The sequence below is a fragment of the Heteronotia binoei genome, chromosome 16, assembly GCF_032191835.1.
Source record: "Heteronotia binoei isolate CCM8104 ecotype False Entrance Well chromosome 16, APGP_CSIRO_Hbin_v1, whole genome shotgun sequence".
Lineage (NCBI taxonomy): Eukaryota > Metazoa > Chordata > Lepidosauria > Squamata > Gekkonidae > Heteronotia > Heteronotia binoei.
In genome coordinates, this window is record NC_083238.1 from 37,245,535 (window position 1) to 37,271,597 (window position 26,063).

A 26,063-nucleotide genomic window follows, 5' to 3' on the forward strand; every position below is an offset into this window, starting at 1 on the left:
AGAGATTTAAAAAACAAGGGCCAAAATTGCATGGGTAATCCTTTACAAAATGACTTCAGTTGCTGGTAAGAGAAAGAAGGAATGTAAGCCTCCAGCACTACCCTAAGTCCCTTAAGAAATATAACTATAATTGTGGGTAGGAATATCTAAAGCCTTTTGCTCTAAAAAGTGCACATATTTTCAGCTTTTTTCAACAGAAAGCAACAGTGTGATCTACTCCCTCCCTGCAAGTAGTTCCATGCACATGGGTGGTTTTGCTGGAGCAGACAATCGGTTTGCATGAGAGAACAGAATCAAAGGAAATGACCAATGTATTATTCAGATCAAATAAGTGAGATTGCGGGCTTTAAGGTACCTGTGAAAGAAAATAAACTGACTCCACAGTAGAAAAGCAGATGTACAGAAGAACTATGCTCAAACTGATTGCTTATGGACTGACTCCCAAGAAAATCAGGAGTAAACTGAGTCTATGGAAAAGCCCGGTATTCTTGAAGTCAAGAAAACATGTAAGCCTAAATTGTTCCAGTTCCATTTGTGGAAGACAACTTTTCCCAGTAGCAAACACCTTTCCAAATCACTTTCAACTATACCTTTTGGGTTATATCAGGGGCGGCCAAAGTTGCTTAACTTAAGAGCTACACAGAATAAATGTCAGATGTTTGAGAGCAAGCAGGCAGGAAGGAAAATAGATGGGGAAGCAGGGAGGGAGAGGGGGAAAGAAAGCAACTAACTTTAAATGCATTCTCCAATGAACTTGGAGAAGTGATTTAAAGAGAGAAATGTCTTCTCCAAGCTGGTTGATAGGGCAATGGGGGCTTCAAGAGTCACACAATATGTCTGAAAGAGCCACATGTGGCTCCTGATCTACATTTTGGCCACCCCTGGGTTATACCTTTTGTACTCATGACCTTGCCATAATCAAGCACACTACACTGATGTTTTATAAAGGGAATATATTGTTCATGGATTAGCACGGAATTGGATCTCATAGGTCAGGGATGGCCAAAGTTCAGCTCAGGAGCCACATATGGCTCTTTCACACACATTGTGTGGCTCTCAAACCACCACCACCCCACCACCACACTGGCCAGTTTGGAGAAGGCATTTGTCTCTTTAAATCACTTCTACAAGCCAAGCCAATGGCTTGAATAAAGCATTTAAAGTTAAACTTGCTTTCTTTCTACCTCTCCCTCCCTCTCTATTTGCCTGCCTGCCTTCATGTCTTGCTGCTCTCAAACATCTGTCATTCATGTCTTGCGGCTCTCAAACATCTGATGTTTAGTCTATGTGGCTCTTACGTTAAGCGAGTTTGGCCTCCCCGTCATAGGTTTTGTTATTAATTTCAGAACATTAAAGGAAACTGGATACTAACTTTTACTGACCTTTTAGGAGTGCTCACTGCCCTAGCGGCTTAATATCTTTATGTACTGAACTTTGCTGGGAAGTAATCTACAACAGAGCCTTGCTGTCTATCTTCAAACGTGGCTAGACTTTTGTTTGCTTTGGCTTATATGGTTATCAACCCGCATCAAACTGGCACTCTGATTCAGTGTTACAGGATCATTTTTATATGTTTCAACAGAAACTGCAAAATTAAGTTAAGCCTCACAAAGAGAAGCCTGTTAACCAAGGATTTTGTGTAATTTTTCTCTAAGGAGTCCAAAAGACAGGTGAAGCAGAAGGAATTATTCACAAAAATATGGAGTTTTTTTACATGCATGGACAACTTATTGAGGATATTCAGCTCCATGGGAGCAGGATGAGAGTTCAAAGTCCCATTCAATCCAAAGAATTCCAGAATGACATTAGTCCAAAACTTCTGATTACCAAAAAAAAAGTGACTATATATTTATCTAATAAAATACTGTCACACATTACTTGAATTGGCATATTCATGAAAAATATTTCATACGAAACAGAAGGCTTACTGGCAGCTTCTACAGTTCACAGTATTTATACAACCCAATGGTTATATCGATAAGTTTGGAGGAATAAATACGTGTCTGGAGGAACTGAGCAAAATGTCTTTCCTCCTTCCCCCCAATTCTTGAACTAATGGCTGGCTTGCCCACCAGCTCAAGAAGGGGGAAAGGAAAGATCTCATCTAATTCCCCCCACCATTCCATGCAACATAGCACAGGTTCTCTGATCCTCAGCAGGGGCTTTTTAGGCACACAGGGGACCACAGAGGAAGGTGGAGAACCTTCACTTGCACAAACTCTGTCCATCAAATTATAGTAGGATCCAACCCTATTTATCCTTGTTCCTGAAAGTATTGCCTATGATTCAATATACTTCTATTTCTCTGCCCTGTTCTCAGTGGTAGCTGAAGTTCACCCAAAACAAAGAAACACTCTTGGTTGATGACTACTTTTTTACTGCATTGTTATATTACCGCTACCAACACTTAGCATTTAAGAGTTTCCTCAATAGCATTCAAAGCTCTTCACCTGCTTTGTATAAGCAGTTCTTACTTGTATAAGCGGTTCTTACTATGACAGTGTAAGGAGGCCAGTATATGACCCTCTGTATTGTAGAGCAAGAGCTGAGACTGGCTTGCTCAAGACCACCTTGTGAGTTCATGGCCATGGTGAAATTTGAACTGTGGACTGCCTAGCTCACACCAGTTCCCAAAGATAGTTAGGCATGCTTGCAGGTACTTCTTTCTTTTTCTCCTTTAGAAGATACCATTTCTCTAATATCTAATCTTAGTTTTTCTAAAAAAATGAAGAACAATCCAAAGTTCAGAGGTGGGAAAATAATTATTAGATTACAATTACAGTAGGAAACAGCAGGAAAAGAGGAAAACACAACATGAGATGGATTGACAATCAAAAAGGCCATGGCTTTCTTTCAGTTATCAAGGACTAAGCATGATTGTTAATGACATTTTGAAAAATTTTTAACTGACAGGCTTACCATAACCTGGAAGCTACAGAACATAACACATACACACAACAATTACGTAAGGACTTCATTGTATTTACCAGCAAAGAAAGTTATGAACCATCACAACTGTAATCACTAAATAAAAGAACTGCTTTTTACATAAATATTTTAGGAGCTGTCCATTTTTTAATACATTCCTATTGTTTAATTACAAGGCTGACAAAACTAAGCACAGATAAACATACCTCAAACCCAAGTCTATCCTTCTCTTTCCAAAAACAAAAATGTGTAACCTTCTTATCCCAGAATTCATCCGGTTTTACCACACAGACAAGTGACACCTCCGCTGGAACAACGTTCTAGGAAGATGAAAAGTACAAAATTAAAAGTTTTCTTTTACTGCAAGACAGAATGATTTGGATTCTGGACTTCCCTCTTCTTGAACAGCTCTGTCCTCCACTGTAGGGAGCACTCCTCTGCATTTGCACAAATCCTGCATGAACAGAAGGTTCCTAGCATCAAAGGAACGCATACTGCAATGCAGGAACATTAATTCTATATCTCAGGGGTGGTCAATGGTAGCTCTCCAGATGTTTTTTGCCTACAACTCCCATCAGCCGCAGCCATTGGCCATGCTGGTTGGGGCTGATGGGACTTATAGGCAAAAAACATCTGGAGAGCTACCACTGGCCACCCCTGCTATATCTTATGTTGGATTGACAGGCCCAGAGAAGGAAGTCAGGTTCTGAGAGATATTCTTCTGCAGATCTTGGGGATCCTTCCCAAGTTTGCAGAAAAATGTGAAAAAAACCCAAAATGGTGGGGGATGTTTAAATCCTCCTCTGAAACCACTATGGATAACATTGACGTACTGTGAGCAATAAGGGGGAGGAGAGAAGGGCCAGCTGAAGGGAGATGTAAGGAGAACCGGTTGCTGATACCAGCCTTGATGCTAATGCCTCTAGAGTTGCCAAGTCCTCACTGGCTGCCAGAGGGGGATTTTTTTCACAAATGCACAGCACATGTGGCGAAAAGACATCACCCAGAAGTGACATATCGCGCTCGGCACATCACATGGGGATGCTCTAGGAAATTGCGGGAAACTATGGTTTCGCACAGGGATCCTCTAGCGATTTGGGAGGAAACCTCTATGGTACCATAGAGTTTTCCCCCAAAATTGCTAGATCATCCCTGCTTGAAACCATTACGTTTTCCACTATTTCCTAGAGTGTCCCAGCATGACATGTTGCTTTTTGGTGTCACCATCACACTGCACCCACTGATTCATTGTTGTAAGTTGTGAACTTTGTGTCTGTATGAAAAATTATTGAAATTGGGTTCCATTTAACAGCCTGACAACTGCAGAAGAACAGCATTGAAACATCTTGAATTATCTAGAAGGGGCATCTGTATGAAGGCTGTAAAGATTTCCTGATCCCTCCTTTGAACAAAATCTTTGCACATGAATTGACTGAGTTATGGACTTTAATTTTTTGGAGAGTTGAAAGGAAGAAAAAGGTTGATCCTGTGATTATATACACTGGCTTGTGATAGAATGTTATGTTGAAACTGTATGTATTAACTCTGTTTATATTTATATAACTAAAAAAATTCTTTCTTAGTGGTTTTCTATACCAAACGTCTTCAGCAGGCAGACAGATGAGTGGGTGAGAGGGTATGGGAGGAGTGTAAGCCACCACTGCCAGTCCTGACACTGCTGCCTCTCCTCTGCAGACAGGGGAAGGAGGGCCACCCCCTCCACCACCAAGGTGGCAGTACTGCAGGTGTATGAGGAAGGAAAGTGGGACCCACTGCTGCCCACTCCCCTGCTGCTGCCACCAGCTGTGCTACTTCTCTCTGGGTAGAGCTGGAGATCCCTCCCACATGACCAGATGGGTGGGGGGACCACTGGCAAGCAGCTGACTGGGCAAGTGAAGGGGGAGTGTAGTATGGGATTTCAGTTCCCTTTCATGATTCTCGTAGTCCCTGCTTATATTATGTAAAAATACACATCATATAAAGCACAAAATCTCTTCTTTCACTGTGCAGATCTGGGTTAAATGTAACCTGAGAACCTTTTATACATTTCATTGCTTGTATTATTGATGCACTAATAGCTGGACCATCAATAACCAATCTGATTCTTATTATTCTGCTTCTCAGAAGAGTTCAGAAGTGGTGTACAATACAGAGAGATAGAAAGATTCTACTTTCCTTGATGTGTCATTGCCTGTAACTATTAGTGCCATCTTAAAAATGGAACTTATAAAAACATAAAGAGTATGTTGGCTTAAGTTCAGCGCATACTCAATATCTAAGAATGAGAAAAAGCTATTATGATAAAGAGCCCATGGCCTTCAAAAGAGGTAAAGACCCAAGTTTCATTGAAACAGTAATTGAAAATGCAAGAAACACCATTTCACAGGATAGATTACATTATAAAATAGGCTTCTTTAGGCTGTTTATTTTCTATATTCCCATCCATATAAGTTTCCATCTTGCCATCTAAGCCAACATCTAACCCCTGGTTCACAGCTGAGAACAGTTCAGAATTGCTCAAGGTTCACAGTTGTTTCCTCTTCTTTTCAAACTGCTTTTGTATTCTGCCTCTCTCTGTGAACACACACATAACATATTCAATAGACAGAAACAAAGCACTTATTATTCAACGACCTTGACAATGCACATCCTGTAAAAGTGCATTCATAAAGAACTTTAAAAAGGAGCAAAGCAATATGTCTTGCCACTTGACAAAAAAAAATTGGTTTGGGGTCAAAATGTAAACCTCATTAAGCCAACATCTGTTAAGGATTTTCCTAAAACCAAAAGGAAAAGTTCCTTCCCACTTTGAACTCTTCAGAAACAGCAACAATAAGAACAGTACAGTTCATCGGAACAGACTAAGCAATTATGTTAATTAATATTACAATCAGCCTCGCACCTCCTGCTGCTCTTCTCAAATTTTATCTGTGCTTTTAAACTGGTTACTTAGGTACTAGTTATCACCCAAGGATCTTCCTTCCCCATCCATTTCAGGAATTATGAACTAACTAGTCCTCCATTAGATAAAAGTAATTGGATTAAAAATGAACTTGTCTATTTGATTTTATAAACACAACACAATCAGTCTTATCCCTACAGTTTGTACCATGAATACAATTACTGAAGATTCCCAGAAATTCTATAAAATAACCTATATTATCCTTGCTGTAAAGTGCATTGAAAATGAGAATCACTAGAGACCACTAAAAAGAATGGATTGTCATAGCGACTGAGTGTTACAAGAGTATCTGACAGGGGACAAATCTTGACATACGGTTAAGTTCCCATCAACACTCTGAAGTCTTGGAGGAGGAGTACTACCCAAGCTTTCAGGATGCAAAGAATTGTTAATTTAAAGCACTTTCTTATTTTCTACATACTTCTATACTATAATCAGCAAGCCACAGAACCTGTTTGCTGGGAACAATCTCAGACTTCCAGGCTTGCAAGATATACAGCTAATAGCTGAACAATATTACTAATAGACTATCAATTGAGCTAATTTAAACAACTGGGTAAGGAATACAAATGCCTTCATCTCTCCCTTAAACACACAAATATACTTTCTATTAAAAATGCATGGAATTCAGCATAGCCTATTTTCCTAATGCTACAAAAACAGTAAAACAAACTATTCATTAATCTTCACAGACCTTAATTCTTTTATACAAATGCATAAAAATGTCTCACCTGTAGCATTAACACAACAGTCTTGACAACATTCCACTGAGATTTTCTACCATCCACTATAACAGTAAATCCTCTGGCTTTACACTTATCACTGAAACAAAAACACAAACATGTATTATGGGAAATGTTCAGATATGACCTCTGGCCACCCACTGGCTACTCTCTTAAAGGCCTGATGATATTATATGTCCTTTACAAGAACTGAATTCTAGCAGGAGTTCCTTTGCATATTAGGTCACACACTGCTGATGTAGCCAATCCTCCAAGAGCTTACAAGGGTTTTTTGTAAGCTCCTGGAGAATTGGCTACATCAGGGGTGTGTGGCCTAATATGTAAATGAGCTCTTGCTAGAATTCTACCCCTGATCCTTTACATTTGCTATCTCTCCCCCACCCCACATACACACATATTATATTCTCATACCAGATAAGTTCTGCAAGACTATATATATGACCTTTCAACACAGAATGTTCAACACAGAATGTTACAAGCATAGACAGCTTCAATCGGGGATTGGATAAACATATGGAGCAGAGGTCCATCAGTGGCTATTAGCCACAACATATCGTTGGAACTCTCTGTCTGGGCAGTGATGCTCTGTATTCTTGGTTCTTGGGGGAGGGGCAACAGTGGGATGGCTTCTAATGTCCTGGCCCCACTGATGGACCTTCTGATGGCAGCGAGGTTTTTTTATCCACTGTGTGACAGAGTGTTGGACTGGATTGGACACTGGCCTGATCCAACATGGCTTCTCTTATGTTCAACTCTCAGGACCTGATCTGATGCTCTAACTCACTGCTGTAGGAATTGCAAGAATAAGTTCTCCCCCCCCCCCCCCCCAACCGGCATGGCTTCAGAATGGCATCATTCAGATAGAGTGATAAGACCCGGTTTGCAAACTATGAGGACTTGCCGATCTGTGGTATGTCCAAGTCATGATTTGAGTGTGTACACCAAACCAATGTATCAAACAATGACTTGCAGGTAGTTTATACATTGCTGTTTAGCACTTCACCTAAATAATCAAACCATGGGGAAAGGTGCCCTGTCTTATGGGGAAAAAAGTTTAGTATGAACAGAAGATCCTGAAGGCAGGTGGGCAAGAAGCACAAATAATGGTCTGGATCCCAAGTTATATTTAGCACAAAACATATGTTAACAATTTTACATTTTGCTTCTCTCTGTGAGCGCATGACAAGTGTAGAGACATGACAATATACAATGTTCCAGGAATGAAAACTATTAGTATTACACATATTAATTTATTCCATTTCAACATCAATGATTTCCTATTTCCTAAATAAAAGAAGTAATTAACAGGTTCTGAAATGCTATCAAGAAACACTTTCATGGAATGTATTCATATCCATCCCTCAATTCTAAGAAATGAAATTAAATGTACAGGTTTTGTCCACAGGACACTCAAGGACAGGGGTTTTGAACTCATTTGTTATGAGGAAGAGATCTGACAAAAATGAGACCTCGTTGGGCCGGGCCATGTGTGTAATAAAGTGCAATGCCAGGTAGTGGAGACATAAACTTTACAAAGGACAAAAACACAAAGGTTTTTTTTAAATTTAAAACATGCTTAAAAGATTAGCACTCTTGCAATATTTTATTTGACAGTCTCTGATAACCGAAGGAAGCAAGAAAGAGGGAGAAGGAAGCAGACTTGCTCACGGGCCTGATAGGGGCCCTCCGGAGTCCTGATTTGGCCCCTGGGCCTCATGTTTAACATCCCTGCTCAAGGACATCATATGGCTTTCGTTATTCTTTCTGCAAACTTTGTGAACAATTTTAAACAATGGAAGCTAAGGCTCCTGTCCACCCACCTCTTCCCTCTCCAGGAAATCTAATTTGATCTCCACCAGTGCAAGGAATATATTTTGTTCAGAAACAAAATGGCAAACTATAATGCTTTAAAAAGAAAACTCTTGGAGTCACCTTGGAATGCTTAGCAGGTAGTCTAACGTGACACTCAACTCATCCATATTTGTTTGTTCAAGGCATAGTGGAATTGTCAGAATGAGGCCACTTCTTCGGTCCTTCCCTCCTATAAACGCAAATAGCGAGAACCAGATAGATTTAAGCACACATACACAAAATTCACCATTTTTCCATCAATTTTGTTCTAAAACCATTTAAAATCAAATGACTAACAATATCACACCTTTAAAAATGTTGCATTTGAGATTTGGCATATCAAAGCACCTGTGCCATATTAAAATTAACAAAACAGAGGAGTAGAGTGGATAGTATTATCACAAATTTCCAAATCAGACTGGCCAATAATGTTGAAACTTCAAAAAGAGCTTAATTCTTCCCAAGCGTACAGAAGGACATAACCTGAATTACCAAAAGACTGCCTGCCAGACTTATCACACAAGACATTCTGTTTAGGACATTCTTTTGTGTACTAATGAACATGAACATTCTGCCCTAGTTGCTTCAAAAAGAGGGGGGGGGGGAGATACACTTCCAGGTCATATTACTCCATTCGATAATGTGAGTATGGGAAATCTGTAAACCCCAAATTAAAAGTCCAAGCACTTGAGTCAAGAGAAATGCCATTCATTCAAATGTGGTTATTACTGCTAACAACCTACATTAATTTAAAGAAAACAGTTTCTAGCCTTTCTAAGTTCAGATCAATACCTTTCCATGGTTGGGAGAGATGAAAAAAAAAACAATTAGAGGTTTACTATAATGCTAGAGCAGTATGCAGCAGATTACGGTTCTGAAGAACTACCGGTTTTGAACTGATGGCTTACTGTATTTATGCTTCTTTGAATTATCCATGCTTGAATTTATGCTTTCTTTTAACCAATATGCAGTGCTTGCCTGTGTTTCTCATTAATAGTTGATCTTTGTTTCACAGAATGCAAGGCTAAAGGCGTAATAAGCATGTAGGTAAGTGTGGCTGGGTGTAATTGTGCTCATTTGAAGACTGTATGAAGACAAGCTACAAAAAGCAGATGAGTCTTTTTCATTATTTGCAGTGAACACAAGCTGCAGAAGCAGAAGACACTTTTCCCAATTTGCAGGGAACTCAAAGGGACACTGCATGCACAATTTCCTTCCCCACTTCAACTGTTCTGCAGTGGTATCTTGGCTATTCTGCTGGTAACCTCTGGCCAAGACACTGAAAATGGGAAGTTTTCACTAGACTGTCTCAAACACAAGACTGTTCTCCCAACATTCACTGGGATCTGGGCAATTCCTACCCTGTGCCTACAAAGAAGGAGAGCATAAACGACATGGAACCTGAGACAGAAAGGGGTATAAAACCAGCAAAGGGCAAGGAAGGAGCAGAATTTCTTTCACCAGCTGTTGGGATTCTCCAATTCAATCTTTATCTGCTGTATCGAAAGCTGGCATAAGTATGTATGGAGGCAAGCCTGTGTTTGAAAGCTTCTGGATTTCCCTAATTCCTGTCTTTCTCTTTGTCTCCCTCCCTCACCTCTGGGGAAAAGCCCTGCTGGGTCAGAGTGGATTTGAACAAAGAAATGTTTTCTATTTTCAGCTCATTTGCACTGGGCCTGGGCATTCTTGGCCCTGGCATGATTACCAAGGACCAGCCTCTCACTTAAATGTATTTTAAGTACAGCTTATTCAACCGGATGACTTTGTAATCTCCATTTATATCCTTCACAGGATACTGTTTTTAGCAGGACCAATCTATGCTAAAGCAGCTTTATGAATAAGTAGACTTTATAAGGTCAGAAGATAAATAATTTTCAGAAACCTAAGGCTTTCACAAAGCTCTGAGGGTAATAGTGATTCTGCACAATTTCTACCATTTCTGTTTCCTTGACACTTCTGATTCCATTACTGGGTAAATTCAATAGTTCTGTAAGGAATAAAGAGCTGCTTTCGACATTTTTGAATACATCTATGCCGTATGATTAAACAGCTTCAGTATTTTAACTACCATACCGGCTTTACATGTAAATAAAAACCTAAAAGTGCAAATCACCTAACAGTGGAACTTGGCTAAAAAGTTGGATATAGGTTTATTTTCTATTATAAAATGCAAGTTTTAATAACAAAAATCTGTTAGTTTTCAGTGCAACTGATGCCAAATAAAAATAAAGATGCCTAGAAAGAGTCCCTTGGTTTTGAAAACTGCCACTGAAGTCATCACCAGACCAAATATTAAAGTGTAAATTGCTTTGGATTGGCCCTGGCCATCCTTTTGTGAGCACCATTTCAGATCTTGTTATTTGTACTGCCCTCCCCTCCATCTCTACTGGAGCATCTAGCTATCTACAATTCCAGCATTCCAGCTGTAGCAGCTAACTGTATTTTGAATACTGCTGCACTGCTGGGAACAGAATTCCCGCTCGTTCAACAGATGGACTCTGTCAGTAGGAAAATCTGAACCAAAAACTTTTAAGAGACTAGCCTTGTGGAAAATAAAAATATGCAACAATCTGTTTTCTGTTAACTCAGAATTCTTCCAGACAGGCTTTAGCCACATCAGGGGGGTTTTTTTAGCAGAAATGCACAGGAATGCAGTTCCAGCTGGCTTGGCATCAGAGGGTGTGGTCTAATATGCAAATGAATTCCTGCTGGGCTTTTTCTACAAAAAAAGCCTTGTGTGAAACAATGGTGACATCAGGGGTGTGGCCTAATATGCAACTGAGTTCCTGCTGGGCTTTTTCTACAAAAAACCCTCTGATCCACATCCTTAAACATGATGGAAACTGTGAATCCATGTGATTTGGCCCATATGTGCAGCTGAGTTCCAGTTCTACTTGTGGTAAAGGCCCTCTCTGATTCCAGAATTTTTGCCCCCTCTTCTGTTTACCTTTTCTTGCAGCTCATGACAGGTGGATGAAATGAATGTCTATCATGCACTATCAATCCACCCCCCCCCCTCAAAAAAATGACCAGTATAATACCTAGATTTCCCACCCCCCCAGCTTAAAGTAACTCATCTGGCCACTGCAATTCTGCCAAGAGTTGCCTTTAACTCCTTTAACTCATTTTCTTCCAGGGAACAGGATTTTGGCCAGTAGTAAATGGTTTTAAAAGGAAACAGGTGGAAGAAGAGGAAATAACTTAGCACAGCTGGAAAAACTAAGGTCATGGTCATCCTTTAATCTGAAGCAAACTGAGCAGGCTTAAGGAGGAGGTGCTTTCCTTCCTCTTGCACCATTTGCAAAATGACACTTAAAAGAGAGGAAAATATTATTTGCTTAGCCTCAGAGACAAAAAAAATCACATCCCTCTACTCTCACATGTTTTCTTTTTTTCTTTTTGTTTTTGAGAAGGACAAAAAGAGATTCATGCAGAGCCTGCTGAAAAAGCAGGAGGACAAAACCAATTTAAAAAGATAAACACAAGGCTCTTAAAAGGGAAAGCAAAATACATTTTAGAACATAAATTCTAGATCAGGAACATCATGAGCTCCAGAATATATGCACCTTCGTAAAGCGTCAGAACAGCAGGCTTTAAACGCATCAATTAAACGCTTTATTTCCAGTTAAGCGCTTACAACAGGTGAAATGTTTCACTGCTGGAAATGAAAATTATTGCCCAACACCCATATGTTTAATGCCTTCCAGGAAAAGGTGCTATAAAAATTATATGCCAAGAAAAAGAAACGTCCTGCTGGTAATTGTTTTCCCCTGCTCCTCTATTTATATGCCCTACTTTCCTTAAAGGTTTATTAAAGAAGAGTTATTATTCAAATATAGTGGGGCTAGCTTCTATCACTGTTTATTGACTAGGTACGTTTTAAAGTAATTGACAATAAAAATTACGGCTAGCTGGGAGGGAAGGAAAGGTGATTTTAATCTTTTTTAAACGCATAAAGTGCAATAATGTATTCAAGCAGCGTGCACACTTTAAACGAAATTATAGTGGTCAGAAATGCTTATCCCAGGCAGCTCTCCCATCCTGTGACAAGCGCTGCAGGGGCCCCATTGCCAACGTAGCTCAAGAATTACCTATAAAGTAAGGTCTCATACAAAAATACCTAGATTTGAGTCCAGTAGCACTTAGAAACGAACAAGATTTTCAGAGTATGAGTTTTCTAGAGTCAAAAGCTCCCTTTGCCAGAGCTCTGTCTCTATCGGATGAAGGAAGCTTTTGCTCTCGAAGCCTCAAACCCCAAATATTATGCAAGTCTGTAAGCTGCTACTGGGCTTGAATCTCGCTGTTCTACTGCAGAGCAACATGGACACCCTCTGAAACTATATATGAATGCTGTGGGCATCTTCTGTATGAGGCCATTCAGCTGCCCGATCTCTTTTGCAGGCAGCAGGAAACAGGTTCAAATGCCTTCTTTTCCACAAAAAGCTGCATGGAACAGAGGGCAGGGTTTAAATGGCCTTGCTTTTAGCTCCCCATGGATTTTCACAGGAAGCAAAAAAGGAGGTAAACCCTTCTTTTTGGAAAGGGTGACAAGCCTTTCTAGGGGCACTTCACCCCCACCTTGCTGCTGGCTGCAGCTTGCAGAAAGGAAAAAGTGAAGTAATGCCTTCCTGGGGAATCTTCACCCTCACCTTTCTGCTGGCCCCAGCGTGCCACAGCCAACAGAAAAGAAAAGGTGGAGTCCCTTCTCGGGTGATCTTCATTGCCTTCCTGCTGGTCGCAGCCAGCAGAGGGTGAAGTGCTATCAAGGGGGCATTTCACTCCCTGCTTTCTGCTGCCCATGGCTTTCCCCCGCCAGCAAAAAGATAGGAGTGAAGTATCTCCCAAGATGTGAAGGGAAGCAAAACCAGAGGGTAAATGATTGAGATGCATTTAAACCCTCCTGATCTGCTCCCCACTGCTATGAGGAGGGGGAAAACTACTTAACCCTCAGTTTTTGCTTAGAAGCAGTGGGAAGCAGAACCAGAGGGCTTACATGGCTCAGAGCTGCTCAGTTGTTTGGTTGAAATGTGCTCTTCCCACCAACTCCCATCCTTGACACTCCAGTACTTCCCACCCTTGCTCTCTTCCCACCTACCCCTCTGCCCTTGCTGCTCTCCCCACCTATTTTCTAGCAGACCAGCGATAGACTGTTGGCTTGGTGAGGTGGTGGTGACAGTCACAGGAGGGGGAATCACCCCCCCCCATCTGCTGCATTTCCTGGGCTGCTGCACCTGGGCTGCTGTGCCACTGACACTGAGCCCAGTGCAGCCCGCAATCTGCTGGGCCCCTATTTTATTTTGGAGGGAAATTTCAACTCCCACTGTTTTGGTGGGGGGGGGGAGGTTAAAGTCAGATTTTTCTGCACATGTGGGGAGTCCCCTACGTGTGCAGACAAATCTCTTTAACCTCCATGTGGCCCCAATCCGTTCATTTAGTTATCTGCAGATGGGGAGGTCACAGGTGTTTATCAGAATTAGATAACCTAGTGATTCCTGGCATGCCTCTATCCATACCAGAGCTTTGTATAGCATCTACATTACTACTTTAGAAGTGAATACCAAAATGTTGTAGGAAGATATTGCCCACCCTTTTTATAAAGGAACTGAATTACAACCTTAGGGGATATTTTACAAGTTGTATGAAAGTTTCCAACTGTTCTCTCCCCCATGCTATTTAAAATTTCTCCCATCTCCTACACCATGCTAACTTTAGAAGTAACAATGACAAACCAATTCGCAATTAGAGATTATGATCAGATGAGTTGAAAGCAAACAATCGTATCTTAATTAGAAGAAGGGAATGGGAATTCTTGTGTTTGCAACTAATTGTAAGACTCATTAGGCTACATTTAAATGGTGATTTGTGTTACCAGTAGATAACAACTGGCCTACTTTAAATAAATTAAAAGAAAGTAAAGAACAAGACACACAAAAAACCAGGAAAGTAAGTAAATAAGGCAAGCTCAAAGTGATTTTGCCTTTGCCTTCATGTTCTATTCTGCCGCATTGCACAGTACCTCTTTCACTTGTTTTTATTGGTAATTTTCAGTTAAATGGTGAACAAAATGATCCTCAAGTCTGTTGCTTTGTAGAGGGAAGAACAAATGGTTACATTTCCCTTCTTAAAACAAAACAGAGTGGGCGTTTTCGCACTCACCTTCAGCTGGCGCGACCCCCCTCTTCACCTTGCAGGATCTGCGCGGATTTCGCACTAAATGCCGCGGAGCAGCCTTTTGCGCCGGAAACTCCCGGCGCAAAAGCCGCTCAAACGTAAACCGCCAAAAAGCAGTTTCCGTTTGCGCGGCTTTTGCGACGGGAGTTTCCGGCTCTTCCGGCTGCTCCGCGGCATTTAGTGCGAAATCCGCGCAGATCCTGCGCGGTGAACAGGGGGGTCGCGCCGGCTGAACGTGAGTGCGAAAACGCCCAGTGTGTGAAAAATACTGGATGTACCAACTCAGGTAATTAATCAAGCTGAGAAGTGAGCAGTATAAGAAGAATCCATATATTCTAAGCTTTCAAGTCAAAACAGAGAACAAGACTTAAAAACCAGAATTTGGATTAAAATTTGGGGTTGGGGACAGTCAAATAAAGATAATATTGTAGGCTGCTGATTCTCAAATCTTAGTAACCCAAGGACCCTAACACTGATTTTAAATTTTTCATGGCCCATCATGTCTCTCCATCACCAAGACACACCAAATGCGAGACAGCCCATTTTGTAATGTATGCCCCATGTTTTCACCCCCTTTTGTGTGTAAAGTTCCGTCGAGTCACAGCCAACTCATGGCCACCCTGTAGGGATTTCAAGGCAAGAGACTAACAGAGGTAGTTTGCCATTGCCTTCCTCTGTGTAGCAATGTTCCTTGGTGGCCTTCCATCCAAATATTAACCAGGACTGACCCTTAGTTCTGAAATCTGATGAGATCAAGCTAGCCTGGGCCATCCAGGTCAGGGCTCCATCCCCTTACGGTCCCCAAATAATACAGGGCTCCATCCCCTTATGGTCCCCAAACAGTGTATCAGTTAGACTTTTGAAATTAAGTCCGAGGAAGTATTTTTATTGTCTATACATGGATTACAAGTGTCTCAGAATGTAGCTGATTCTATAGCTCAAATCACATCCCTTGAATCCAGAATCAACTTCAGAAATGTCATTACTGGCTAATAATTTCTAAAGACTGGAGTAGAGGATGGGAAGAATTTTAAAAGAACTTTTAGAACTGCTCACAGAAACAGAAAAAGACCAACATTACTCAAAATGTGAACCTCTAGTATTCAACTGAAAACCACCATGGTCTATGGATTCAAATCTCTCTGTCCACTAATTTTTTTGCAATGAAAAATTATGAAAGAAGTAACCATGACAACTACATTAGAACAAAACCTTTATGGTTGCCAGGTCTGTATTTGAAAATAGCTGGAGACTTTGGGGGGTGGATCCAGGAGAGGGCAGGGTTTGGGGAGGGGAGGAGCCTCAGCATGGTACAATGCCATACAGTCCACCCTTCAAAGCGGTCATTTTCTCCAGGGGAGCTGATCTCTGTAAAAGTGGGAGCTCTCCAGGCTCCAGCTGGAGGCTGGCAACCCTTGTACTATTCAACAAATTAGTTTCTAAAGTTAAGCTAATGGATCCTGGTATCCAATCAGTGGGTTTTCTGGCTTATGCTCGGAGGTGAACTGGAAACTAGGTGACTGCAGGCAATGGTTCTGAGAGTTCCTTCCTCTCAAAACAGGAGAATCCAATTTTATTTGCTTCCCCCAAAATGCAGAATCCATGCCCCACTCCTAGAAACTGGAGAGGACTGAAAATTCATGTTAGTTAAATTGCACGAGAAGGGCTTTACATGGTGTGCCCCTGTGATCTTTCTGAGGTTCCCTGACCCCATTTAAGCGCTGTTGACTTCACAATTTCCACCTTGATTATTAGCAACTGAAATCTTTGTTGCATGCTTCACACACACCCTCCAAGGAAGACCACCTCTGTGACCACAGCCTAAATACCATTTCTCTGGGCTCTGCACAAATTCAAAACACTATCATCCCTATCCCATTTTTATTTAATTCCAAGTTTATTTAATGTTATGAAAGAAAAAACTCCGTTTTATTTCTGAAACGACCTAAACAAAATACTGCTGCAGTGCTAGGCTTGCAGCTCTCCCCAGGCTTCAATAAAGTTTGGGACCCTGACTTGGACTACAAACCCATCTCCTGGACATGAAATCTGTAGATGACAATGGAATTTGTTCCCAAACAAGTTTGCTAAGAAGCGAGTTATGAATGTTAAGGAATTGCTTTTTATAAATATATATATATTTAAACTGATGAGGAATTAGGAACAGACCCCCGGATCATGTCCTTTCTCTTTGGTCATGGGATGGCAGAGGAAGTCCATACCAAAGGAGACGAGCAGGTACTGTGCAAGTCCTCTATCTACACCTAGTCTCATACCTATCTGAACAGACTCTCTTATGGTAGCTGCATTCCAAGCTGCCTCCACCTGCAAAAACCAGCGAATTTATATGACCAATTATAAGGTTAGTTACAGATTTTTTTAAAAAAGCTGTTCAGAAGGTTCTACAAAGTAACAATAGAAAAGCTCTTAGAAGTTGAAATCTAAATATTTAGCAAGCTGCTAACGTGCAACATTCCTGTAGACTTCTATGCAACTACTGAGTGTAAATTACAACAAATAAATGATTGTCAAATAATTTTTACACGGCTTCTCCATATCAAAGCCAGTAAGTGATTCAGCCAGACAGTCAGTATCCCAGGAACCTACAACAGTTTTAACAGAAATAATAAAGTCTTAAATTTCCACCACCAACCAGACGTTTGATAATTTTAAATGGGCAGCTGTGTTAGTCTAGAGCAGCAAAATAAAACACGCATCGACTGGCACCTTGAAGTCTAACTCAATTTATTCCTGCATAAACTTTCCTGCGTCAGAGCTCACTGCAACAGATGTACTGGAAATGTATAGCTTTTAAATCTGCTCAAATTTCTAACTCATTTCCCTCTGGTGCATATAATTCAGAAGTAACAGCAGTGTGAATGCATCCCAAAAGCAAGCCATTCAGGTAGTTTAGCAACTTGTTGTGAGAGAGATCTTATTTTTGCAAAAGTACCTGGTGAAAGGACTGGGAAAATCGCCCCCCCCCCCCCTTTTTAAATTATTTACATGCTAGTTAAACATATCACTGACCTTATATGAAATTGTCATTTTTTAAACAAAGTAAAACAAAACCTGAGGAACTCTGAAAATGTATTTTTGTTTGTTCTTTTTGATGTCTTGCTAAAAAACACAAGCCCAAATTTTAGCAAAATGGGACGGGAGAGGAAAAAAGTGGTTTTCCCAAGCAGCCACTAATATTTACTCCACTATGAATGTGGTATGGCCAAAGATGAAAAGACGGCTTTTCAAATGCCGTTCTTGAAGTTTATTCTCGTTGAACACAAATACAAGAAAATTAGGTAAGAGCTCCCACATTCAATTCTTCTTACACAGAAAAACAAACTGAGAACAACAACATACACAAACTGTACCTGAAAGGAAGGCCAACTTTTTCTTCAGAATAGGCAGTATTACTGTAGCATCCATCCTACCTTCAGTTATCTTTCAGAGTTCTGAAACACAAGAAGTTAATGTTAGAGGGTGTCAACCAAGAGAAATCAATCACTATGCTGCTCTAAATCTTCTCAACAGCCAGCTTGTAACAACACAGATGCATTCTTACTTCCTGGAGAGTGGTTTAGGATGCTTTGCAATTTAAAAAAGAAAAGAAAAAACACTGTGCTAATTCTTATACAATGCATACTAAAATAGTCATTGAATCCTTTAACCTAACCTTTCCAAGTATTTTCACTACAGAAGTCCAGTTAAGCCCTCCCCAATTTAACTATTGCCCCTTTTAAATCACTGAATAATTAAACTCTGTTGCATATTTCAATATTCTCTTTCCTTGCCTCCCCAGAGTCTAATTTGCTCTATTTTATCCAGTATTAAATATACCCACTTCAAATGAGTAGCTCTCAATTTTTTTTTTTTTCACTCCAAAGAACAGTAATCCAGTTAGGTGCTGTGCCAGGGAATAACCCTTGTGCTCTCTCTTCCTATGTGTACTCAGCCTGCTCGAAAGCATATTTATACTAAAACTAGAGTCTGAAGCAGATTTAAAATCCTGATTGAGAGCCATTAGCGCAAACGTTAACAGTGATGTGGGAATAAGCCTAAGATATAGTTTAGATCACGTGGGAGGGAAGGGAAAGTTCATAATTCCGATGTCACAGGTTAACAGCCACTACTTTGCCTCCAGAGGAGGCTGTACCATAGAAACAGGTATGAATATGTTAGAATGCTAGCAGGATAGAGCGGAACAGAAAAACGAGCTTTAAAGTATGGTTTTCCTGCTGCCCGTCTGGAAGCTCAAACTGTCCTTTGGCCTGACGTTTGAATTGGTAGCACAGAGTACAAGAATTGTATCTCAAACAATACTGTTAATTTTTACTTTGTTTCCTGCCCGTCCTCAAATGTTCCTGTTCGGCTTCACAGATGACAAGTCTCGAGATTCTACAAATCTTGAGATTCTGCATGTACAAGAGATGATTTTGCCAACGCCCCCCGCTCCAAAGCCAGCTTGCAGCATCCATTCCCTTGACTACAGTTATAAGATACAAGTCAGTTTAATACAACCTATGTAACTTGCTTTGACCTGGATGGCCCACGCTGGCTCAATCTTCTTAGATCTCAGAAGCTAAATATAGTCAGTCCTGACTTGTACTTAGATGGGAGACCGCCAAAGAGATCCAGGGTTGCTACACAGAGGCAAGCAATGGTGACCTCCTATGTCTCTTGTCTTGAAAACCAACCATGGGATCACTCTAAGTCACCTCTGACTTGATGGCACTATCCACCAAGTACATAACTTGCTTGCAAATTTTAAACATATTAGCCCAAGGGGGGAGGGGGGAAGATGGCTGTTCTGTGCCAATATTACAGCATCTTCTTAAGGGGCACAACCTCAATCAGAATCAGAGAAGCAAACTATGCCAATTTACATTCCAAATGTAGATACAGATATTGGCTACTCCTCCTCAGAGCTCCTCACAGGTGAATTTCCCCTGTCCCATTATTTTAGTCAGGACTGTTAGACTACAATCAAGCCAACTGAGTAAGTTTAAAACTGTTTTTACAACCTCAAAGTTTATCAACATACAGTATGTCACAGAAGTGAGTACACCCCCTCACATTTTGTAAATATTTAAGTATATTTTTCCATGTGAAAACACTGAAGGAATGACACTTGGCTACAATGTAAAGTAGTGAGTCTACAGCTTGTATAACAGCGTAAATGTGCTGTCCCCTCAAAATTACGCAATATAGAGCCATTAACGTCTAAACTGCTGGCAACAAAAGTGAGTATTCCCCTAAGTGATAATGCCCAAATGGAGTCCAAGTAGCCATTTTCCCTCCCTGGTGTCATGTGACTCGTTAGTGGTACAAGGTATCAGGTGCGAAGGGGGAGCAGGTTATCGCTCTCACTCCCTCATACTGGTCACTGGAAGTTCTACATGGCACCTCATGGCAGCCTGTCACTAATAACACCGGTCAAGATGCAGGACAGGAACCTGGAAGTGACCGACAGGCTGCTTCAGCGTGCCGCTGCGCCGGCCCCCTGGGCCCCACAATGATGGGACCGATGCCACAGGGACGGGCTCGAAACACTCTATAACCCCTCAAAAGAACAGCAGTCTAGCTCGCTTCCCCCGAGCCCTGCCGCCATAAGCCTCAAGGGGGCTCATTTTGCGGCATCTCCCGGCGGGAGGGTGGCACCCGCACGGGACACATATCAAATGAAAGAGGGGGCGCAGGGCTATCAGAAACAGCCGGCGGAGGGAGTCGGGAGACCACTCCACTGGGGGATCCACACCCCGAAAGTGATGAAGGTGGCGCAGATAGAGCCAACAGAGCCAACAGGACAAAATAAATAGGCTGCATTATGCAGCACAGTTGAGAAAGTGCCTTATCCCATATACTGATGAAGTAAATACAGGATCTGAGAACAAAATTGCACTAGAAGACACAAACGCAAAGCTCCCTTACACTGAATCAGTGCTTGGGTCCACCAAAGTCAGTATTGTCACATAAGAGAAGCCCTGTTGGATCAGGCCAGTGGCCCCTCCAGTCCAACACTCTGCGTCACATAATAACATAAGAGAAGCCCTGTTGGATCAGGCCAGTGGCCCATCCAGTCCAACACTCTGCATCACATAACAACATAAGAGAAGCCCTGTTGGATCAGGCCAGTGGCCCATCCAGTCCAACACTCTGCATCACATAACAACATAAGAGAAGCCCTGTTGGATCAGGCCAGTGGCCCATCCAGTCCAACACTCTGCGTCACATAACAACATAAGAGAAGCCCTGTTGGATCAGGCCAGTGGCCCATCCAGTCCAACACTCTGCATCACATAACAACATAAGAGAAGCCCTGTTAGATCAGGCCAGTGGCCCATCCAGTCCAACACTCTGCGTCACATAAGAACATAAGAGAAGCCCTGTTGGATCAGGCCAGTGGCCCATCCAGTCCAACACTCTGCGTCACATAAGAACATAAGAGAAGCCCTGTTGGATCAGGCCAGTGGCCCATCCAGTCCAACACTCTGCATCACATAAGAACATAAGAGAAGCCCTGTTGGATCAGGCCAGTGGCCCATCCAGTCCAACACTCTGAGTCACATAAGAACATAAGAGAAGCCCTGTTGGATCAGGCCAGTGGCCCATCCAGTCCAACACTCTGCATCACATAACAACATAAGGAGGGAGGGAGGGAAGGAAGGAAGGAAGGGAGAAAGGGAGGAAGGGAAGAAGGGAAGAAAGGAAGAAGGGAGGGAAGGAAGGAAGGAAGGAAGGAAGGAAGGAAGGAAGGAAGGAAGGAAGGAAGGGAAGGGAGGGAGGGAGGGAGGGAGGGAGGGAGGGAGGGAGGGAGGGAGGGAGGGAAGGAAGGAGGGAGGGAGGGAAGGAAGGAAGGAAGGAAGGAAGGAAGGAAGGAAGGAAGGAAGGAAGGAAGGAAGGAAGGAAGGAAGGAAGGGGGAGGGAGGGAGGGAAGGAAGGAAGGAAGGGGGAGGGAGGGAAGGAAGGAAGGAAAGAAGGGGGGAGGGAGGGAAGGAAGGAAGGAAGAAAGGAAGGGAGGAGGGAGGGAAGGAAGGAAGGCAAGGGAGGGAGGGAAGGAAGGAAGAAAGGAAGGGAGGGAGGAGGGAGGGAAGGAAGGAAGGGAAGGGAGTGAGGGAAGGAAGGAAGGAAGAAAGGAAGAAAGGGAGGAGGGAGGGAGGGAAGGAAGGAAGGGAAGGGAGTGAGGGAAGGAAGGAAGGAAGGAAGGAAGAAAGGAAGGAAGGAGGGAGGGAGGGAAGAAAGGAAGGCCGCCCCCCGCCCCCCCCCCGCTTTCGGCCCCCTTACCTTAATCCAGGGCGGCGGATCCAGCGGCGGCGGCGGCGGGGAGTCCTCCGGCGGCGGCCTCGCGGCGAGGGAGGGAGGGAGCTGCCGGGGCTGGCCTCTGGAGGCCTCCAGGGACCAGCGCCGGGCCTCTCCGATACCGGCGCTGGCCTCTGGAGGCCTCCAGGGACCAGCGCCGGCTGCTCCGCGGCTTCCCCGCGGCCTCCGCTGGTCCCTGGAGGCCCTCCAGAGACTCTGGAGGGCCTCCAGGGACCAGCGGAGGCCGCGGGGAAGCCTTCGCTGGCCGGCGCTGGTCCCCGAAGGCCTTCCAGAGGCTCTGGAAGGCCTTCCGGGACCAGCGCCGGGTGCCCCGCGGCTTCCCCGCGGCCTCCGCTGGTCCCTGGAGGCCCTCCAGAGACTCTGGAGGGCCTCCAGGGACCAGCGGAGGCCGCGGGGAAGCCTTCGCTGGCCGGCGCTGGTCCCGGAAGGCCTTCCAGAGCCTCTGGAAGGCCTTCCGGGACCAGCGCCGGGTGCCCCGCGGCTTCCCCGCGGCCTCCGCTGGTCCCTGGAGGCCCTCCAGAGACTCTGGAGGGCCTCCAGGGACCAGCGGAGGCCGCGGGGAAGCCTTCGCTGGCCGGCGCTGGTCCCCGAAGGCCTTCCAGAGCCTCTGGAAGGCCTTCCGGGACCAGCGCCGGGTGCCCCGCGGCTTCCCCGCGGCCTCCGCTGGTCCCTGGAGGCCCTCCAGAGACTCTGGAGGGCCTCCAGGGACCAGCGGAGGCCGCGGGGAAGCCTTCGCTGGCCGGCGCTGGTCCCCGAAGGCCTTCCAGAGCCTCTGGAAGGCCTTCCGGGACCAGCGCCGGGTGCCCCGCGGCTTCCCCGCGGCCTCCGCTGGTCCCTGGAGGCCCTCCAGAGACTCTGGAGGGCCTCCAGGGACCAGCGGAGGCCGCGGGGAAGCCTTCGCTGGCCGGCGCTGGTCCCCGAAGGCCTTCCAGAGCCTCTGGAAGGCCTTCCGGGACCAGCGCCGGGTGCCCCGCGGCCTCCCCGCGGCCTCCGCTGGTCCCTGGAGGCCCTCCAGAGACTCTGGAGGGCCTCCAGGGACCAGCGGAGGCCGCGGGGAAGCCTTCGCTGGCCGGCGCTGGTCCCGGAAGGCCTTCCAGAGGCTCTGGAAGGCCTTCCGGGACCAGCGCCGGGTGCCCCGCGGCCTCCCCGCGGCCTCCGCTGGTCCCTGGAGGCCCTCCAGAGACTCTGGAGGGCCTCCAGGGACCAGCGGAGGCCGCGGGGAAGCCTTCGCTGGCCGGCGCTGGTCCCCGAAGGCCTTCCAGAGGCTCTGGAAGGCCTTCCGGGACCAGCACCGGGTGCCCCGCAGCTTCCCCGCGGCCTCCGCTGGTCCCTGGAGGCCCTCCAGAGACTCTGGAGGGCCTCCAGGGACCAGCGGAGGCCGCGGGGAAGCCTTCACTGGCCGGCGCTGGTCCCCGAAGGCCTTCCAGAGGCTCTGGAAGGCCTTCCGGGACCAGCGCCGGGTGCCCCGCGGCCTCTCCGCGGCCTCCGCTGGAGGCCCTCCAGAGTCTCTGGAGGGCTTCCAGCGACCAGCGGAGGCCACGGAGAGGCCTCCACCACTGCCGCCGGGCCCCGCGCGCGGGCGGGGAAGGCGGGGAGTGAGGGTGGGAGCGTCCCTGCGCAGGCGCAGGGACGCTCCCTCCCTCACTCCCCGCCTTCCCCGCCCGCGCCCGCGGCCCACCGGCTCCTGGGCTGCCTAAACCGGGACCTTTAATGGTCCCGGTATAGGCAGCCCGGGATCCGGGATTGGGTGGCCAGATCCGGGAATGTCCCGGGAGACCGGGACGGTCTGGCCACCCTAGTGGCCACACAAAATATTGACACTTTGGGCCCCATTTGGACATTATCACTTAGGAGTGTACTCACTTTTGTTGCCAGCAGTTTAGACATTAATGGCTGTTTTTGTAATTCTGAGGGGACAGCACATTTACACTGTTATACAAGCTGTAGACTCACTACTTTACATTGTAGCCAAGTGTCATTCCTTCAGTGTTGTCACATGAAAAGATATACTTAAATATTTACAAAATGTGAGGGAGTGTACTCACTTCTGTGACATACTGTATATTCTATCCACTTATAACCATGGTTAATACTTGGAACAAGGCAGGGAGACACTGACTCTGCTCACAAAACAAAGCTTGGCCATTTGTTTCCAAACTTTGTCTTTATATACCATCTTAGGATACCTGCACACAAACTCTTCCTCTTCCTTGGTAATCCACAGTTTGCTGTTATATCCAGATGGGATACGCTACTGCTTTGGGAACAGTCTAGTCACACAGTTTACCAAGAAAATGGCTATTTTGGAGAGTAGATTTTGTAGCATTATACCATGCTGTAGTCTCTCCCTTCCCCAAACCCTGCACTCCTCAGACTTTATCACAAAATCTCCAGGAGTTTCCCAAGATGTGCTTGACAACTCTAGCCAGGCCAAGCCCCAGACCAAAATATGTCTGGAAAGGGCACTCCTCCTCCCCCTGACTCTTACTGACAGAGGCAAGCTTGGAAAGCTGTGGTAGCCTAGCAACAACCTGAAGGAATCCATTGCTTAAAGCTACAGATGAACCTTTTATCATTTTGGAATTTTTTAAAGCTGCTCAGTGTTTGAGGGGTTTTTAGTTTTCACATTTTTCTATAAACCTAGGTTTGCAGAAAGATTGGTCTTGCCTGTTCACCACTCCAGTCTCTGGATTTAAGTATCCAAAGATACTCCAACTTCACTATTAGACTATAAGATATTTAAAACAAACACATAAACTCAGAAAGACATACAGGAAGGAGGGTCAATGAGAGTTAATGGTTAATGAGGTCAATGAGATTTAGCAAGAGAATGCCAAACAAAATAAATAACCAACCAGGCCAAGTCAAACAACAATAGAGGAAAACAGAATAATCTCCCAAGGAATGGAGTTCCAGAGCTTTTACGCTAATAACTGAAAAGACTCTTTTTCTGGTTGCCGCACATCCAGCCTCAGATAGTACAGGCACATGAAGTAGGACCTCTGAAGATGACCACAATGGTCAGTTAAGCTCATATGGGAACAGGCAGTTCTAAACTGGCTCCACACTGCATAGGGCTTTAAAGGTCAACACCAGTTTTTTGAATTGAGCCCAGATCCCATTGCCTGTCTCCAATCTTCCTGTTCTGCTTTATGGATGGGAAGGCCCTACTAAGCTCCAGATCCTGCCAGTGCAACAGGAAGGAGGATAATTTGGCCTAATTCCCCCTCCTTATTTGCAGTGCTCCCCACTGCATGGCATTTTGCCAAGGAAGGTACTTGACCCTCGGCACAACCTTTCCAGATACATGGGGGCTTCTAGGGTAAGGGAAATGAAGGCAGATTTGTTTACACAAATTCCTCCTTCTAGAGGTATGGTAGAGACCCAGCCCCACCTCATTCCATTGGTACAAGAAGGACTGGAGAGTGGCAGAAGCACACACACAGGCAGAATACTGAAGACAAAGGTGAAAAAATCTTGATTTTTGCCTATCAAAACTAAAAAGCTACAGTATTAATTGATTTTCAAAGTACCTTTGCAACCACAGAGACCCTTTCATAAAACTGGCAAGTGCCTTCCACAAAAATAACAGGTTTTATGATCAAATTAAAGGCCCTTCTTGAGACTGCTGAAGACTTTTGAGCATTATCACCTTCTCAGACCATAAAAAGTATCTTTATCAACCATCAGCACCTTTTCTTAATCTTTTACTGCATAAAGAAGATGTATTAATTAATGCATCACCGAAAGTATTATCTATTCAACAACAAAAGACATTTAAAAACCAAGTTGACTTTATTTTACCTATTGGTAGATCTATACAAACTTATTTGCACTGAGTAAAAAGTTGAGATTCTGAAGACTCAGATGTATTTTAAATTACTTACAGTGTGATCCTAAACAGTTATATCCTTCCAAGTCCATGGGCTCAGAAAGGTACAACTCTGCTTTGGACTGCACTGTTACTGTGACGCTGCTAAATCTTCCAGCACCATTGCTTTCTTCATGGCACAGTATTTGACTCAAACCACCAACACTACTAACAGTTTTCACTTTTTCCAAGTGGAGGCTCAAAACAAGGTAAATCATAA

At 44.2% G+C, this 26,063-nt stretch overlaps 1 protein-coding gene across 2 annotated transcripts in view; it reads right to left on the reverse strand.

Annotated features, from left to right (window-relative positions):
* The window catches only part of SESTD1 (SEC14 and spectrin domain containing 1), a 54,087-nt gene extending 35,937 nt beyond the window's left edge, over nt 1-18,150 (reverse strand). Inside the window, exons 1-4 of one of the 2 annotated variants that reach the window (XM_060256932.1) lie at nt 18,027-18,150; nt 8,566-8,674; nt 6,622-6,712; nt 3,135-3,248 (exon numbers count right to left, since the gene is read on the reverse strand). In XM_060256932.1, the coding sequence (XP_060112915.1) occupies nt 3,135-3,248; nt 6,622-6,712; nt 8,566-8,674; nt 18,027-18,081 (369 nt within the window). In that variant the 5' untranslated portion in view covers nt 18,082-18,150. The remainder of the gene's footprint in view (nt 1-3,134; nt 3,249-6,621; nt 6,713-8,565; nt 8,675-18,026) is intronic. The other variant, XM_060256933.1, reaches the window with a different exon arrangement.
* Between the last annotated feature and the right edge of the window lie 7,913 nt (nt 18,151-26,063).